The 20,081-nt window shown below is 44.3% G+C and overlaps 1 protein-coding gene across 5 annotated transcripts in view; it reads right to left on the bottom strand.

The window, feature by feature from the left end:
- LOC311148951 (retinoic acid receptor RXR-gamma-A-like) overlaps positions 1-9,718 on the bottom strand; it is a 49,715-nt gene extending 39,997 nt beyond the window's left edge. For all 5 annotated transcript variants that reach the window (XM_084185993.1, XM_084185995.1, XM_084185996.1 and 2 more), the window contains exon 1: positions 9,505-9,718. In XM_084185993.1, coding sequence (XP_084042119.1) covers positions 9,505-9,538 — 34 coding nt within the window. In that variant the 5' untranslated portion in view covers positions 9,539-9,718. The remainder of the gene's footprint in view (positions 1-9,504) is intronic.
- Between the last annotated feature and the right edge of the window lie 10,363 nt (positions 9,719-20,081).

Genomic DNA, 20,081 nt, shown 5'->3' with positions numbered 1-20,081 from the left:
CCTGCCTAAATGACTACCGACCCGTAGCACTGACGTCTGTAGCCATGAAGTGCTTTGAAAGACTGGTCATGGCTCACATCAACAGCATAATCCCAGAAACCCTAGACCCACTCCAATTTGCATACCGCCCCAACAGATCCACAGATGATGCAATCTCTATCGCACTCCACACTGCCCTTTCCCACCTGGACAAGAGGAACACCTACGTGAGAATGCTATTCATTGACTACAGCTCAGCATTCAACACCATAGTGCCCTCTAAGCTCATCACTAAGCTAAGGATCCTGGGACTAAACACCTCCCTCTGCAACTGGATCCTGGACTTCCTGACGGGCCGCCCCCAGGTGGTAAGGGTAGGTAACAACACATCTGCCACACTGATCCTCAACACGGGGGCCCCTCAGGGGTGCGTGCTCAGTCCCCTCCTGTACTCTCTGTTCACCCATGACTGCATGGCCAGGCACGACTCCAACACCATCATTAAGTTTGCCGACGACACAACAGTGGTAGGCCTGATCACCGACAACGATGAGACAGCCTATAGGGAGGAGGTCAGAGATCTGGCCGTGTGGTGCCAGGACAACAACCTCTCCCTCAACGTGACCAAGACAAAGGAGATGATTGTGGACTACAGGAAAAAAAAGAGGACTGAGCACGCCCCCATTCTCATCGACGGGGCTGTAGTGGAACAGGTTGAGAGCTTCAAGTTCCTTGGTGTCCACATCACCAACGAACTATCATGGTCCAAACACACCAAGACAGTCGTGAAGAGGGCACGACAAAGCCTATTCCCCCTCAGGAGACTAAAAAGATTTGGCATGGGTCCTCAGATCCTCAAAAAATTCTACAGCTGCACCATCGAGAGCATCCTGACTGGTTGCATCACCGCCTGGTATGGCAACTGCTTGGCCTCCGACCGCAAGGCACTACAGAGGGTAGTGCGTACAGCCCAGTACATCACTGGGGCAAAGCTTCCTGCCATCCAGGACCTCTATACCAGGCGGTGTCAGAGGAAGGCCCTCAAAATTGTCAAAGACTCCAGCCACCCTAGTCATAGACTGTTCTCTCTGCTACCGCACGGCAAGCTGTACCGGAGTGCCAAGTCTAGGTCCAAAAGACTTCTCAACAGCTTCTACCCCCAAGCCATAAGACTCCTGAACAGCTAATCATGGCTACCCGGACTATTTGCACTGCCCCCCCCCCACCCCATCCTTTTTACGCTGCTGCTACTCTGTTAAGTATTTATGCATAGTCACTTTAACTCTACCCACATGTACATATTACCTCAACTACCTCAACTAGCCGGTGCCCCCGCACATTGACTCTGCAACGGTACCCCCCTGTATATATAGCCTCCCTACTGTCACTTTATTTTACTTCTGCTCTTTTTTTCTCAACACTTTTTTTGTTGTTATTTTATTCTTACTTTTTTTGTTTAAAATAAATGCACTGTTGGTTAAGGGCTGTAAGTAAGCATTTCACTGTAATGTCTGCACCTGTTGTATTCGGCGCATGTGACCAATAAAATTTGATTTGATTTGATTTGATATATGGCAATGGTCTATTTGCATATAGGCGTACCGGAGCTCTGATTAGTTATGCTGCACCGGTCTGTGTAGAGTACGGGCTGAGTTGTGCTTGTCAATGCAATAGAATCCTACTCCGATGTGTTCTGCCTACAACAAAATCTCTTGCATACTAAGTCTTGCATAGTTCGTTTTGGTATGTTGCATTGAAAATGGCTAATATTGCATTGATTCGATCATAATTCCCACAGTAAAGGGAAACGTTGATAGTGTTAACTAAGGGGAAAACCTCTAGAAAGTTGAGTGAAGTTCAATCTCGTGCTTCTTTGCACAGGCTGATATTTCTTCTCTGGGGCAGTCCCGGGGGTAACAGAAGGCCCCTCCACTCGCCTCAAATTCCTCTGCATCATGCTGGACACAGTCTCCTTTCAGGCCTCCATGCATCTCGACAATCTTTAGCGTATATCCCCCCTCCTGTCCAATTACTTGGAATCTCCCCACTGCACTAAACGTAAGCTGCTTTCACTGCTGGGCCACCTGAATTATGCCATCAGGATCATCCATCAAGGCCGCTCCTTCCTGTCCCACTTTCTCCCCCTGGCCGCCTCCGTGCCTTCCCTGCTTCCCACCGTGGTCTTTGACCCCTCGTGCCTCTTGGAGCTCAGGCTTTGGCACCTTCTCCTCAGTTATTGGAACGGTATCACCTTTTTCTATGATGAATGTGTCTCTTCTCCTGAAGACTTACAGTTCTTCACTGATGCTGCCCCTTCCATCGGGTACAGGGGTTTCTACAGCGGTCATCTATATAGCTTCCTAAACTTGCCTCCTTTCCTGCGGCCCCCTCCTCCGCCCTGTTCGGGTTGTCATAGCTGCTTCTCTCTGAAGGCACGAATGGTCCAGATGGTGTAAATAGACAGTTTTTTTTTTTTTGTGTCTATTTTGTATATATTTCAGACAGCTGATGTTCTGAAAGAGCTGAAAAATATGGACCCCTACAAATCAGCTGGGCTAGACAATCTGGACCCTTTCTTTCTAATATTAGCCGCCGAAATTGTCGCAAACCCTATTACTAGCCTGTTCAACCTCTCTTTCATAACGTCTGAGATCCCCAGAGATTGGAAAGCTGCCACGGTCATCCCCCTCTTCAAAGGGGGTAACACTCTAGATCCAAACTGTTACAGACCTATATCCATCCTGCCATGCGTTTCGAAAGTATTTGAATGCCAAGTTAACAAAGAATCACTACTCTCGGCTGGTCTGACCTAGAGTATGTGGACAACTACAAATACCTAGGTGTCTGGTTAGACTGTAAACTCTCCTTCCAGACTCACATTAAGCATCTCCAATCAAAAGTTAGATCTAGAATTGGCTTCCTATTTCGCAACAAAGCCTCCTTCACTCATGCTGCCAAAATGCCCTCGTAAAACTGACTATCCTACCGATCCTTGACTTCGGCGATGTCATTTACAAAATAGCCTCCAACACTCTACTCAGATAATTGGATGTAGTCTATCACAGTGCCATCCGTTTTGTCACCAAAGCCTCATATACTACTCACCATTGTGACCTGTGCGCTCTTGTTGGCTGGCCCTCACTACATATTCATCGCCAAACCCACTGGCTCCAGGTCATCTATAAATCACTGCTAGGCAAATCCCCGCCTTATCTTAGCTCACTGGTCACCATAGCAACACCCACCCGTAGTCTGCGCTCCAGCAGGTATATCTCACTGGTCATCCCCAAAGCCAACACCTCCTTTGGCCGCCATTCCTTCCAGTTCTCTGCTGCCAATGACTGGAATGAACTGCAAAAATCTCTGAAGCTGGAGACTTTCATCTCCCTCACTATCTTTAAGCATCAGTTGTCAGAGAAGCTTACCGATCACTGCACCTGTACACAGCCCATTTGTAATTAGCCCACCCAACTACCTCATCCCCATATTGTAATTTATTTTGCTAATTTGCACCCCAGTATCTCTATTTGCACATCATCTTTTGCACATCTATCATTCCAGTGTTAATACGAAATTGTAACTATTTTGCACTATGGCCTTACCTCCATAATTTACTACATTCGCACACACTGTATATATATTTTCTGTTGTATTTTTGACTTTATATTTTGTTTACCCCATATGTAACTCTGTGTTGTTGTTTTTATCGCACTGCTTTGCTTTATCTTGGCCAGGTTGCAGTTGTAAATGAGAACTTGTTCTCAACTTGCTTACCTGGTTAAATAAAGGTGAAGAAAAAAAAATTGGAAAAAAAGGGACATACTCATCCATTCCCGACAACCTTTCTGTGGTACACATCATTAACAAGGGCCGTTCTGACTCCCTCCCTATCATGAGTTTCCTAAGATGTCTAACATGGCTAACTGTCACCCATCAGTTCCTTCTCAGAGCTGCACATGTACCCGGCCAATGTAACTCAACCGCTGATTCTGTCTCATCTTCAATTTCAGAGATTCAGGCGCTTGGCCCTGTATGCAGAATCCCTACCAACCCCAGTCACTCCTTCTTCCATGATGACCTTCCTGTGAACCATCCACTCCTTCGCTTCATCTCCCAGTCACGCCACTCGAGCCTATCAGCTGTTGCACCAAGTACCCTGGAGATACTTCCAGCGTTTCCATATCATCACTCACCTGCCTTTTCCCTCCAACGACTTCTTCTGCCTTCGTCACCCATGCCAGCTCATCCCTTTCCATGCGGACATCCTCCATCTAAGCAACTTCTTTCTCAAGTTGTTTACTGGGTCCCCATGTTCCTCCTCTCACCCTCTCTATCCTCAAAGGCCTCCAACTTACTGAAGTCAACCACCCTCTTCACCGCCAGCCCATCACACTCGACATCCTGTCTGCCTGCATCCAGACGCTGCAGTCTAATTACATCTCCATTGCAGTCTCTTCCACACTAGAATTAATGTTTCTTTTGGCATTTTGGGGATTTCTGCAATGTTCAGAGTTTACATCCTCATCTGCTATCTACAACCCTTCTCGTCATCCCAGTATGTCAGACGTCACCATCCTCGACAAAGATACCTTCATCTTCACCATCAAACACAGCAAAACCGATCAGTTTGGAACCAAACCAGTCTACCTGTTTTGTGTACCATCTACCCTCAGCCCTTACGAAGCACTCGCCTTCTTCCGGCAGCTCACACAATCTCAACATGCCTCTCCATCCGATCCACCATTCATCACCAATACTGGTTCTATCGCCTCTCACCAACGGTTCCATTCCCATTTGAGACAAATACTATCCCTGTCCGGCTATCCTGCTGACCAATTCTTTCTGACAATCCTTCCGCATCGGAGCCGCCTCCATGGCGTCCCGACAAGGCATCCGAGACCACGCTGCCCAACTCCTCGGCCGCTGGTCCTCTCAAGCCTATCCTTCCTACATCCGCTCTGACATCAACAACATCAGGATAGCCCACATCATGATCATCTCTCAGAACCAGCATTTACTCAGGCACAGTCCTCCTGTCTCTGGCTCATTTCATGGACACAGTTTACCTCACGCACCGTATCCTACCCAACCAGCCAAAAGAGGATTGGCTCTCCAGCTGAGCCTAGTTCCTCTCAAGGTTTTCTTCATTCAAGGGAGTTTTTTTTCCCTTGCCACCTTCGCTTCTGCTTGTGCTCCTGGGGTCTAAGGTTGGTTCACTTCATGGGCATCTCGTCCGTATGCCTCAACTATATCGCCAACCATTTAGCACCTACAGTCCAGAACAGCTCACTTCCTCTCCAGGATCCGACTAACATGGAGTTCCCCTTTTTGGAGATTGCCTTCACCGCAGAAGCCTAACTACCATGGCCTGATGGTGAGGTCTACCTGAGACTCCAAGTCAAACCCTACAGACTCAACCCGTCCGGATCCTTCATCTGCAGCCCTTGGCTTCATCCGGTCCATTCTCATTTCCTCACTGAATCTTCATGCTCACATCCATTCCATTTCCTCAAATACTCGAAACCCATTTCACGTCTGGTCCTTAAACCCGTGAACTGCCAACATGTAATTAAGAAGTGACTCTAGAGCTCAGTGAGTTTCAACGTGGCACCGTTATAGGATGCCACCTTTCCAACAAGTCAGTTCATCAAATTTCTGCCCTGCTAGAGCTGCCCCAGTCAACTGTAATTTATTTTATTGTGAAGTGGAAATGTCTAGGAGCAACAACGGCTCAGCCGCGAAGTGGTAGGCCACACAAGCTCACAGAACGGGACCGCCGAGTGCTGAAGCTCGTAGTGCATAAAAATATTCTCTGTACCGAGTTCCAAACTGCCTCTGGAAGCAATGTCAGCACAATAACTGTTTGCCGAGCAGCCGCACACAAGCCTAAGATCACCATACGAAATGCCAAGCATTGGCTGGAGTGGAGATAAGCTTGCCGCTATTGGACTGGAGCAGTGGAAACGCGTTCTCTGGAGTGATGAATCATGATTCACCATCTGACAGTCCAAAGGGACGAATCTGGGTTTGGCATATGCCAGGAGAACGCTACCTGCCCCAATGCATAGTGCCAACTGTAAAGTTTGGTGGAGGAGGAATAATGGACTGGGGCTGTTTTTCATGGGTCGGGCTAGGCACTTTAGTTCTAGTGAAGGGAAATCTTAATGCTACAGCATACATTGACATTCTAGATGATTCTGTGCTTCCAACTTTGAGGCAACCGTTTGGGGAAGGCCCTTTCCTGTTTCAGCATGACAATGGTTTGTCAAGATCAGTGTGGAAGAACTTGACTGGCCTGCACAGAGGCCTGACCTCAACCCCATCCAACACCTTTGGGATGAATTGGAACGCCGACTGCGAGCCAGGCCTAATCGCCCAACATCAGTGCCCGACCCCACTAATGTTCTTGTGGCTGAATGGATGCGAGAAGATCCTCTGCTGTCCCGTGTCTGAGTCTCAAATCAATACAGTGATGATGAGCAGCCAAAAGAGAGCTTTGGGACTGTTATTCACAGACACTGTTATACTAACAATCCAAATGCTATCCATTGCTACTGAGGGGTTTTCAGATGTGTTCCCACTCCAAGTTCCTAGTTTCTCTAAATAAATCTTAGAGTTTTCTATGTCAGCTCAGAGCAAATTGTTTATAAAACATAATAATACATAAAACATAGACCTTTCTTTCTTTCTTTCTTTCTTTCTTTCTTTCTTTCTTTCTTTCTTTCTTTCTTTCTTTCTTTCTTTCTTTCTTTCTTTCTTTCTTTCTTTCTTTCTTTCTTTCTTTCTTTCTTTCTTTCTTTCTTTCTTTCTTTCTTTCTTTCTTTCTTTCTTTCTTTCTACCAAGTCTGAACACATAATACAGATGGACCAGAGCTGGAGAGTATTGACCTAAACTCTGTCCTGTAGTAAACTCTCGCTGACACACTGTGAAAATGTAAATCTTCTCCCTCTCACTCTCTTTTTTTCTCTTTCTCTGTCAGGAACAGAGATTTCCCCTAAAGCAGTAACTTTCAGTCCAGCAGGGGAAGTAGGCAAGCCCGCTATTCAACCTATGGACAACAACGTTTCCAAAAGTAGGGCAAAAACAAATGGATACATTTCCTCATGCTCCAAACAGAGACATTGACACATTGACACTGAGAACATTTCAAAAGAGGAAGGGGATCGATGGTTGGACGGGTGCTGAGACAGACAGAAGGAGATAACAGATGTTTTGGTTCAGAGATAAAGAACCTCAACTCAAACAACAACTGGACAGGACCAGCCAGACCCAACCAAATGATTCCCGATCAGGCATGAAGTGGACAGACTGGCCAAACGATCGCCGCACAACAAAGAAAAACAACTACTAGCAGAAGTGACCAGCCCCCGGCCCTGTTCCAAACTAACATTCCCATGTGGTTACTGGTGATGGTGAAGCAACTCTCTCTGCTTCATAGAAGTATTGAGGCCAGGGTATGAGAAGGGGAGGGGAGGAGGGGAAAGGGGAGGAGGGACCGAGGGCCGAAATAAGGATATATGTGCTGTTGCTGGCAATGGGACATCCCTGTCCTCTCTAACTCCTCTGGAACACTCCTCATTCCCATCCAACCTGCTCATATGCACCCAGTGACCCCATGACCTGGGTAGGATGCCCCACAGCCAGAGACTTGGACACACTCCCAGACTGCCCCAGGCTCAGCGTAGTGCACAGAGAGGATTTGAATGATCATCATGGATCATGGCCAGATCAGCACACATGTGCACTGCAGACAGCAGAGATAAGACGCCACCATGCTTAAAAATGGTGGTCGGTAGTATTCATCTGCCATCACAGACAGTGTTATAGATGTAAAACTGCTGCTGTGTCCTGAGAGGGAGAAGAGAACAAACAGACAGACAGACAGACAGACAGACAGACAGACAGACAGACAGACAGACAGACAGACAGACAGACAGACAGACAGACAGACAGACAGACAGACAGACAGACAGACAGACAGACAGACAGACAGACAGACAGACAGACAGACAGACAGACAGACAGACAGACAGACAGACAGACAGACAGACAGACAGACAGACAGACAGACATACATACATACATACATACATACATACATACATACATACATACATACATACATACATACATACATACATACATACATACATACATACATACATACATACATACATACATCAGGGATTAACCCCATAGAGAACAATGAGTGTTCTCTATGGGGACTGACTGGGATGATTTCTGATTTCTACACTCATCAGCTGCTTTTATCCCTGGCGTTGAAACCCATTACATGTCTTATTATACCAACTTAATGGTCACATTTTACAATCAGTTGTTTTATAGAGGCATGACACATGCCTTGCTCAAGGGCAATAGAGAGAGAGAGTAGTAAACCCTGGTGGTTCACACACACAGGCATTCTCTTCACACACACAACAGACACACACATGCATGTGCGCGCACACAAACACACACACTGTGTCGTTCCTCTCGGCTGATAATGGCTGGTGACAGCCTGAGTGTGTCCAGAGAGGAAGGACCGTGTCTCTGTCTCTCTTCTGTCTTTGGTCAGAGGGAACATCAACAACTTGCTAACCAGAGGAAGGGGAAAACACAGAGGGAGAGGGGTTATGGAGAGATACAGAGTGACAGGCAACAGCGACAGAGAGAGATGGAGAGAGGGGAGGAAAGGAAAGAGAGGAAGACAGGAAAAAATAGGTGTTGAGGGAAGAGACAGTGGGTAAAAAGAGAGAGGTTGCGCAGAGAATGAGACAGAGTTGTTATGGTTATAGCTTGGTGTTGACATCACCTCAACGACCACCTTTGAACCCTGAACTGAGTGGGCTTCCATACTCAGATCACAATATTTATATTTTTCTCCTTCACTCTCTCCATGCCTGTTGCACACATGAAATCATTTGACCTCTTCTTACCATGCGCAATCATTCATGACACCATATGACAATAGTTAAAAGAACTAAGAGAATACCAAAGAAGAGGCAACCAAACCATACTCCATCAATCTACACTAAGACACAGAAGAGCCTGAGAACAGGCCCATTCTGGTTCCCCTCATAGGAGTCCCCTGACCAAAATACAACCCCAAACTCTCTCTACTTTTGAAGAGCCCTCGCTCTGACTTAACAGTAACAGCCGTCAGTCAATTCAGACTGTATCTTAAACCACATGTTTGCAAACAACCCCCACATACCATAAACCACATATTACACACATACTGTACTGTAGTAGTTTAGGAACCCATCAAATGAAAACAGAACTCAGAACAGAACAGAGCATCTCTCCTGATGCTTAAGATCATACTTTGAAAAAAACACAACAAACAGCCCATAAAACAACCCTAAATACTAAAAGACAGCTTAATTAAAGTGTCTTCTTTCAATCCCCTTTTGAAAGCAAAAGCTTCAGGATTTTGCAGTGTAGCAAACTTGTTCCTAAACACACACACACACACACACACACACACACACACTCCTCTCGATCCCCTCTGCACTGACACTGACCGTCTGTCTGAATAAATTCCCCTCCCTGATCCATGGTCTTTACTTTGGGGAGCCTGCCAGTCAGAGTGTTGCGGTCCTGCGTTATTCGCAGTGGCTATAATCCAGCTCCCTGCTGGGGATTCCAAATGAGGGTGATGCCATAGGGTGCGACATGGCTCCAGAGAGGGTGGAGAGAAAAGGATGTTCTCCGACTCCTGCTCCCGCTCCAACAGGAGATAGAGACGAGCAGACAGAGAGGGAGGGACAGAGGGAAGAGGAGAGAGAGAGAGGCGGAGTCTGCCCGCATAGTTTATGGTATTACCCAGATTATTCTCTGATCAAACTGAGGAACCGTTTGCTGTCCGTCCCCCCCTCCCTCCCCTATCTGAGGGCTACGGGTGTCAGTAAAACTATCTACATCGGATACACATGTTGTGGCAAAGCAGGGGGTTTGTGCTACACACACACACACACACACACTCAGTGCAACTAGCAGTTTCCTATTTCGTTCTCAATGATTCACAGCCAAAGAGTATGTGCAGAGATAATAAACCGAGAGTCAGTAATGCAATACCGGCCAACATCTAAAAAAAAAGTTCCTTGAGTGCATGTGTGAGAGTGGGTGTGTCCGTTTGTGTCTCAGTATAATTTTGGAGAGCTGAACAGAGTGGATTGAACTGGGCATGTCTGTAATTTCCCAGGATGCCTTTCTGCAATTAGGGCAGCATACATGCCTGTTTGCGCTGTGGTGGCAAACTGCACGTCGCCTGTGTGTGTGTCCCTGTCACTCCGTACCTTAGAGCAAAACCAGTCCTGTGTGTGTGTGTGTGTGTGTGTGTGTGTGTGTGTGTGTGTGTGTGTGTGTGTGTGTGTGTGTGTGTGTGTGTGTGTGTGTGTGTGTGTGTGTGTGCATGCGTGTACAAAGGGCCAAAAGGTAGAGACAACAATACATCACACAAAGCAGCCACAAGTGTCAGAAAGAGTGTCCATGATTGAGTCTTTGAATGTAGAGATGGAGATAAAACTTTCCAGTTTGAGTGATTTTTGTAGCTCGTGTGTGCTTTGGGGACCTTTAACAGAATGTGACTGGCAGAACGGGTTTTGTGTATATATACTGAAAAGTAATAGTTTAGCATTTTTAGGATATTATTCAAGTCACCAGCCTCCATTGGGGTGTGTGTGTGTGTGTGTGTGTGTGTGTGTGTGTGTGTGTGTTTTCATAAGCACTGACCGAAGAAGCCGACTCACATAGGGTTTTAAATCAAGTTGATCTGAGGAGGTATGAGGGGGAGGCAGTTTAGTTGGCTGGATAGTGTGGACTGGACATAGTGTATTTTCGCAGAGAGGACTGTGGTATTGACAGGGAAGAAGACTGAAACATGTGACATCTTTTGTCCCCCTGTGTTTTCAAGGAAAATAACTGACAGACAGGGGGAATCAGATAACAGAGAAAAGAGAGAGACAGAAAAGCAAAGAGAAGAAAAAAAGAAAAAACATTTCCCCACCTGTGAAGCAATCAACACGGTGTGTGTGTGTGTTGTTTATGGGGGGTGATTAATGCCATACATGAACTGAATATTGGGGCTTTAGAACACCTTACCAACACCTTGTTGAACATGTGAACGCATGTGTGAACGCATGTGTGAACGTGTATTTTATATTTATTTATTTGTGCCCTTTTTTTTGTAACTGTACTTTACTATTTATATTTTTGAAAACGTTTTATTTTATTCCACTATATTCCTAAAGAAAATATGTAGGCTACTTTTTACTCCCATACATTTCCCCTGACACCCAAAGTACTTGTTACATTTCGAATACTATGTGTGTGAATTGGACAGCAATATGGTCCAATTCACACACCTATCAATATAAGGCGTTGTCAGCCCTACTGCCTCTGATCTGGCGGACTCACTAAACACAAATACTGTGTTTGTAAATGACGTCTGAGTGTTGGAGTGCTGCCCCTGTCTGTCTGTAAATTAAAAAAGCAAGAAAATTGTGCCGTCTGGTTTGCTTAATATAAGGAATTAGATGTTGGCTATAACATTTCCTTTACTTTTTTTTTTTTACTGGGTGACTTTCACTTTTACTTGAATCATTTTCAATTAATGTATGTTTACTTTTATTCAAGTACGACACACCCCCACAGCCCCCGCAAGGTATCTACACACAATAAACATTTTTTTTTTAATGTTTGCAAATTTATTGAAAAATAAATATAGAAATATCTCATTTACATAAGTATTCACAACCCTGAGTCAATACATGTTAGAATCACCTTAGGCAGCATTTACAGCTATGGGTAAGTATGGGTAAGTCCGTAAGAGCTTTGCACACCAGGGGCCTCATTTATCAATATTGCATAGAAACTATTCTAAAATACTACTCACGAACGGAATTTAGAATGGTTGTACGCATAGAAAAAGTGTGATTATCAAACAATCCTACAAGCGTCATACGCACACCAGTAGGAGATAACCATTGATAAATACCAATTGTTCTCAGCCTGAGTGCTCATGCATGACCTTGGCAGTTTGCATTTTGAAATGCCCCTAATTAACCATATACGGTCAAAATCCTCCCTTTAAAGCCTTTGCTGAATATACAACGCCGTACCATTAAATATACTGGCGCAACCAAAAACAGCTAAGAAAAAAAGTATTTTCCCAGACTGAAATATAGGTGCTAGTGTCAGAGATTGAGTACAACCAAAATGTTTTATTTGGCTCCCTCAGTTGTGGCTTGACCAGTAAAAATATAAACATAGCTACAAAGACAGCACCATCAGGACAATTCAAGTTGCTTAAGCAATTGCAAATATACTTCAAATGAGTAGACAACACTCACCAATAAGCCATCCATCCTCAACAGCTCCCTCCTGTAGCCCTATAGGCCAATATTGCTGTTCTGCAGAATGAGTTGTGCGTTCCACCTGGCCAACACATTCAGCTGCGTCTTTTGCCCATCACATAAACTATCACCTGCAAATAAAGAGTAAACGCCTTTTCTGTTCACATAGTTGAAATCGTTTTGGGACGGTGATTTTATGGCGATGTGGGTGCCGTCTATTGCTAAGTTCGTATTTGGGAACCCATTGATGGCATCATGGCAAAGAAACCCCTCTTGATTTCAACCTGTTGTGCGATGGTGTATGGAGATTGTATGTGTTACTGTTCGTTTTGATGATAATTGCATCCAAACATTGGCTCATCGAGGGCTGTGAGATGCCGATCAGCAAGCTCCCGCTGAAAAGTGCCCGTTCCCAAAAACCAGAGGGTGGATAGCACTTGGATGTGCACTGGAATGGCATGTTTTTGCCTTTTTAAAGTAGGTCTTAAATCTTCACAAAAATCCTTTAAGATTGTTTTTTGGAAAAGATATCTGATGAGCCAATCTGTACTTTCTGCAGAAAAAGTCCCACCTCTCTCTAAAAACGCACTCTCTGCGAAATGCAGCATGTGCCAAATCTTCAAACTGAGCAAGATCAGCCATCTCTCATTCGATTTCCCATTATCTCAGTCTCACAGTTAAACCGGTGCACCTTGCACCTACTACCATAACCTGTTCAAAGGCACTTAAATATTTTGTCTTGCCCATTCACCCTCTGAATGGCACACATTAAAATCAAATCAAATCAAATTTGCACCGAATACGACAGGTGTAGACATAACAGTGAAATGCTTACTTACAGCCCTTAACCAACAATGCATTTATTTTTTTATAAAAAAGTAAAATAAAACAACAACAAAAAAGTGTTGAGAAAAAAAGAGCAGAAGTAAAATAAAATAACAGTAGGGAGGCTATATATACAAGGGGGGTACCGGTGCAGAGGGGGCACCGGCTAGTTGAGGTAGTTGAGGTAATATGTACATGTGGGTAGAGTTAAAGTGACTATGCATAAATAATTAACAAGTAGCAGCAGCGTAAAAAGATGGGGTAGGGGTGGGAGTGGGGGGGCAGTGCAAATAGTCCGGGTAGCCATGATTAGCTGTTCAGGAGTCTTATGGCTTGGGGGTAGAAGCTGTTGAGAAGTCTTTTGGACCTAGACTTGGCACTCCGGTACCGCTTGCCGTGCAGTAGCAGAGAGAACAGTCTATCACTAGGGAGGCTGAAGTCTTTGACAATTTTGAGGGCCTTCCTCTGACACCGCCTGGTATAGAGGTCCTGGATGGCAGGAAGCTTGGCCCCAGTGATGTACTGGGCCGTACGCACTACCCTCTGTAGTGCCTTGCGGTCGGAGACCGAGCAGTTGCCATACCAGGCGGTGATGCAACCAGTCAGGATGCTCTCGATGGTGCAGCTGTATAATTTTTGGAGGATCTGAGGACCAATGCCAAATCTTTTCAGTCTCCTGAGGGGGAATAGGCTTTGTCGTGCCATCTTCACGACTGTCTTGGTGTGTTTGGACCATGATAGTTCATTGGTGATGTGGACACCAAGGAACTTGAAGCTCTCAACCTGTTCCACTACAGCCCCGTCGATGAGAATGGGGGCGTGCTCAATCCATAGCTGTGTTCAAATACTCATACTAACCGCACTAACCGTACTATTTGTGACGTGAATAGAGTATGTAGTATACTTATTGGTCATAGTATGGATATAGTTAGTGTGCCAAAAGTTCCCGGATGTCGTACTAAATTTGCCAAAATACGAAGTATACAAGCAGTGGACACTATTTCCGTGCTTTTAGGGCCCATAATGCATTTCTTCAGAAAATGGGCGTGGCTTCACAAAGTTTTCAGATTTGAAGAAAATGGCGGAATATATGCAGCGAGAATGGATACAAATTCATGGCTTTAACTAATTATGACAAATGTTAAGAAAATGTTTAGTAATGTAATAAAGTAGTGACTTTTCAAATAAGTTACGTTACATATTATGTTGGCTGACAATTTGATAGCTACGCTATCCTTACGAACCACATAGAATTACAGCAGTATGTACTGGCATGTTAGCTAGTTACCTAACGTTAGTTGGCTACTAATACATCGAACTTGCCAGGCAGTATATTAACTATAATCTAACTAACTACCCAACATTTTTTGACTTGATTATTCACGTCATTTTTAGCTAAATGGTATAGTCGATGTGCATTCTCAATGGACATTGTTAGTTCTGGCTACCTACTCCGATTTCAGAGCACTCTCGTCTGAGTGTGCCAGAGCGCAGGTTAATTGATTAATTTACGAACGCTCAACGCCCGTTGAATATATGGCAGGTGTCAGTAAACGTTGGCAAAAAAAAGCGTAGTAAAATTGTTGCCAGCAGCACAGTTACATTCACCAACGCTCTGGATAACATGAAAACCGCCTAACCAGCTCTGCTAGGGCGAGTAAAATGGTCAGACGCGCTCCGAGAGTGAAACGCTCTGTATTTACGAACGGACAATCTGACAATGCTCTGAATTTACAAACGCCCAGAGCGCACTCTGAGCGCACTCTGGCACTCCAGATTGAATTTACGAACACACCCGAAATCGTAAAATGCTATCTAGTCATTTGTTATGTTAACAAGCTAGCAAGAGGTTACATAGCAACAGCATCAACTTCCGGTAGACAGGCGAAGCGCTAGTACGCTCAACTGAATGGATACCGTTTGTTTACAGTATACAAAAATTAACTAATAGCATATAGTAGTATATGTTATATGTATATACAGTGATCCCTCGCCACTTCGCGGTTCACTTATCGCGGATTCGCTATTTCGCGGATTTTCATAATGCATTTTTTTTTTTTTTTTGGTGCATTGTGCTCTGCATTCTGATTCGCTAAAAACTCACTCCCGCTTCTTGTATCAAAACATGCTACGAATTGTGCTATCATTTTGTCGTCTCGTGCAGTTATGTGTACGTACATAAAACAGCTTGGCAAATTTACATTAAGTTGGCCAAATTATCTTGTAATTTCGAACATCTTCTAAACCCATAATGTCGACGAAACGGCCTACACGTGAGTCACTGTATTTGTATACATGTAATAGTTGCTAATTGTAAAAAAAAAAAAGTTTTCTATTTCGCGGATTTCACTTATCGCGGGTCATTTTCGGAACGTAACCCCCGCGATAAACGAGGGATTACTGTATATGTTAGTATGGGTATTCGAACACAGCTCTTGTTTCAATTGTCTCAAGGCTTAAAAATCATTATTTGACCTGTCTCTTCCCCTTCATCTACACTGATTTAAGTGGATTTAACAACTGACATCAATAAGGGATCATAGCTTTCACTTGGATTCACCAGTTCAATCTATGTCATGGAAAGAGCATGTTCTGGACACTCAGTGTACATATCATGTTTATTGTGTTACTTTATATTAAATTTTTTACTTTAGTTTATTTAGTAAATATGTTATTAACTCTATTTCTTGAACTGCATTGTTGGTTAAGGGCTTGTAAGTAAGCATTTCACGGTAAGGTCTACACCTGTTGTATTCGGCGCATGTGACAAATAACATATGATTTGATTTGATGTCAAGATATGTTGCATGAATTCACAATGGAAATACAATGAAGTCGAAAAATTATTATTCTTACAATTTCACACATTTTCAACATACATTTTCCCCATTCTACGCTTGACAAGCAGTTCCCATATTCCACCGCTTAGCACTGCACGTATGCATGGTAATGGCTGTGCATACATTGACGCACACTCTCAAGGAAATGTTCATATTGATAAATCTCAAACTTTGCCACTCAGGAACATTCACTGTCGTCTTGGTAAGCAACTCCAGTGTATATTTGGCCTTGTGTTTCAGATTATTGTCCTGCTGAATGGTTAATTTGTCTCCCAATGTGTGATGCGTGATTTGAAGGAGTCAAGCGCAGGAGGGTAATTCACAGTATACAGAGTTTGTTCCGTAATCCAGCGTAACCAGTCCAGTGCACAAAACAGGCGCACTGGAACAAACATGCACACGGGGAAAATACCCCAGCAATACAAAATACTGAGCTCAACCGAGCTACTAATCCTCACAATGAACAATCACCCACAAGGACAAAGGGGCAGAGGGAACACTTAAACACGTACTAATGAGGGGAATATGAACCAGGTGTGTGTAATTGACAAGACAAGACAAATGGAATGATGAGATATGGAGCGGCAGTGGCTAGAAGGCAGGTGACGACGAACGCCGAAGCCTGCCCGAACAAGGAGGGGAGGCAGTTTCGGAGGAAGTCGTGACACAATGTCTATTGGAAAGCAGACTGAACCAAGTTTTCCTCTAGGGTTTTGCCTGTGCTTAGTTCTATTCCGTGGTTTTTTATCCTAAAAGAAATACACATAACATGATGCGGCCACCACCATGCTTGAAAATATGAAGAGTGTTAATCATTGATGTGTTGTGTTGGATTTGCCCCAAACATTACACTTTGTATTCAGGACAGAAAGTTAATTTCTTTGCCACATTTTTTTCAGTTTTACATTAGTGCCTTATTGCAAACAGGATGCATGTTTTGGAATATTTGTATTCTGTACAGGCTTCCTTATTTCCACTCTGTGATTTAGGTTAGTATTGGAGAGTAACTACAATGTTGTTGGGCTTGTTCGACAATGTTCGAAGGGCTCAAGCAAGCAATTTGCAAAGAGTACATACCTGGGCATCTTTTGCACTGGTACTGGTAGATGAAGAAAATTATGAATAGTACTTATATTTCATTTGACAGCTCTTCAAGTTTGCCTTTCCAAAATCAATGATTGCATGTGATTATAAATACTAACTTCTGTGCACTGGAATCTTAAAGGCTTAATAAAGTTGGATGGTAAGATGGGTCAGTCAATTTGTTTATTGTAGTCATGGTCATAAAATGCAAGGCAAGATGTCAGGAAGGGAAAATCGATCAAATCAGCATCCCATTCAGTTCACATATTTTGAAGCTAGTTATTGCGCAATGCATCGCTACACCCAGAGACATAAATGCATAATGTCATAACTAAAAGTAGAATATAGGCTAATCCTTTGTTAATTAGGGGGTGGTCACATAATGCATTATAGTCTACCGATACCTTCTAGATAGCCTAGTTAAGAAGAAGTTTGGAATGGATAAGCCAATATGGTGATAACAGAGGCAGACAGACACCTTCACTTTTTTAAACTAAATGCATAGATATTATACACAGAATAAAGGCAGTAAAAATAATAATTTAATTTCACACTAACTAAATAATTTTATTGAAAGCAATAACAATGAAAGTGCATGTTGCCGCACACAGAGACCACTCATATCATTTCAGCTAACCTTTATTTTTATTTAACCAGTTTAACAGAACAGCCAACAGAAAAGGTCTGTGGGCCGCTGAGCGGAAATGGAGGAAAACTAAACTTCCGGAGGACCTATCATCCTTCCACTCCCTCCTCTTCCTCTGTATCTACTGCTAAAGCTGCTTTCTATCTTCAATCCTGGGAAACTCTCCTCCTTAATGCTCCACCTCCTCCCCCTCCCTCCTCCCTCACTGAGGACGACTTTGTCAACCACTTTGAAAGAAAGGTTGACAACATCTGCTCCTCATTCACTCAACCTACTAAGCCCACTGATCCCACTCACACAGAACTATCCTATTCCTTGACCTCTTTCTTCCCTCTCTCTCCAGATGAAATCCTGTGACTAGTGATGTCCGGCCGCCCAACAACCTGGCCACTTGACCCCATCCCCTTCTCCCTCCTCCCTTCTCCAGACCATCTCTGGAGAGCTTCTCCCATTCCTCACTTCTCTCATCAACTCAACCCTGACCACTGGCTGCATCCCCTCTGACTTCAAGATGGCCAGAGTCACTCCCCTCTTCAAGAAACCAACACTCGACTCCTCTGACGTCAACTACAACTACAGACTAGTATCCCTTCTTTATTTTCTTTCCAAAACAATTGAGCGTGCAGTCTCTGACCAACTCTCTCGTTATCTCTCTCAGAACGATCTTCTTGACCCTAACCAGTCAGGCTTCAAGATGGCTCACTCAACTGAGACCGCTTTCCTATGTGTCACAGAGGCTTTCCGCTCTGCTAAAACTGACTCTCTCTCTTCAGTTCTCATACTCCTAGATCTATCCGCTGCCTTCGACACTGTGAACTTTCAGATCATCGTCTCCACCCTCACAGGGTTGGGCGTCTCAGGCACTGCACACTCCTGGATGGCATCCTACCAAGCAGGTCGCACCTACCAGGTGGCGTGGAGAGGATTTGTATCTGCACCACGAGCTCTCACTACTGGTGTGACTCGGCTCTGTCATATCATCACATGGTCTCTCCTATCATTCCTATGCAGATGACACTCAACTACTCTTCTCCTTCCCCCCTTCTGACACCCAGGTGGTGACACACACTTCTCTGCGTGCCTGGCAGACATCTCAGCTTGGATGTTGGCCCACTACCTCAATCTCAACCTTGACCAAACGGAGATGCTCTTCCTCCCGGGGGAGGCCTGCCCGCTCCAAGACCTCTCCATCACGGTTGACAACTCCACTGTATCCCCCTCCTAGAGTGCAAAGAACCTTGGCCTCCATTCGGCGCACCACATATACACACACCCATGGCCCAAACTGTGGAGAGGAGAGGAATGAATGAAAAATGACGTTGAGCAAACAAGACTTATGTGTGAATAATGTGAAAAAGTAAAAAAATATATATATTTGAAAGATGCTCGTTTTAAAATCAGCGGGACTAAAAATATTTTCATCCCTAAGTGGTCTGTCTGACCACCCACTCCCGCCCACAGCATAAAAAAGGCCCTCTACTATGATCAACCTCTGATAAATGGGACATGAAAAACACAAGGCAGAGGCAATTCTAGCAGAAATATGTTTTCATTTATTCATGCATTCACACGTGCGTTCACACGTTGACGCGTTCAACAAGGCATGTGAACATGTCAACGCACGTGTGAACGACGGAACCTGTGAAGGTGCGCTTGAACGCCTTAGAAAATAATGTGTCTCCATTGACAGTCCATGTTAATTCAAGACTCTTGAATTAGGCGCTGTTACACGTTAAGTGTTTGGTGAAACATATCAGTAGCTACGTTAATCTCTATATTGATACATATCACTCTTCATAGTTGTACATGTGTGCTACTGTGTGCATGGGTGTGTGTGAATGCGTCTGTACATGCGTATGTGTGAGTGTGTAATGGCACGGAACAACATGATGGAAATGGCACTCTGAGCACCTAAAATAGACGTGAAGCTGCACACAGTTCTGTTCTGTTGACTTGGACTGAAATAGGTGCCGATACTCATTTTGGGTGCCGGTACTGTTTATAATTAGGTGCAGGAGCTCCACAATACTTTTGAGATAATATTTTATAAGAGGAACAGAAGCTCAAGCAGTAGAACATTTGATGTGCCGGTACTCAGCTCCGGTGAGCTCATGCCCAAGTCAAGCACTGGTTACCTGTTGCTGCCATTCTGGCTCCTATGGGCCAACAGGGAAGGTTATAGGCTCCACGCTTACAGTAAGAACTCAGCTTGGAAGGATGGTCATAATAGTTCATTACATTTACGTTTACATTTACGTCATTTAGCAGACGCTCTTATCCGGAGCAACTTACAAATTGGTGCATTCAACTTATGATAGCCAGTGGGACAACCACTTTTTTTTAATGGGGGG

Source organism: Coregonus lavaretus (assembly GCF_964263955.1).
Source record: "Coregonus lavaretus genome assembly, chromosome: 21".
In the NCBI taxonomy this organism is placed as follows: Eukaryota; Metazoa; Chordata; class Actinopteri; order Salmoniformes; family Salmonidae; genus Coregonus; species Coregonus lavaretus.
The sequence above is the reverse complement of the archived record's forward strand: the minus strand, read 5'-3'. Positions and strand labels throughout refer to the sequence as shown.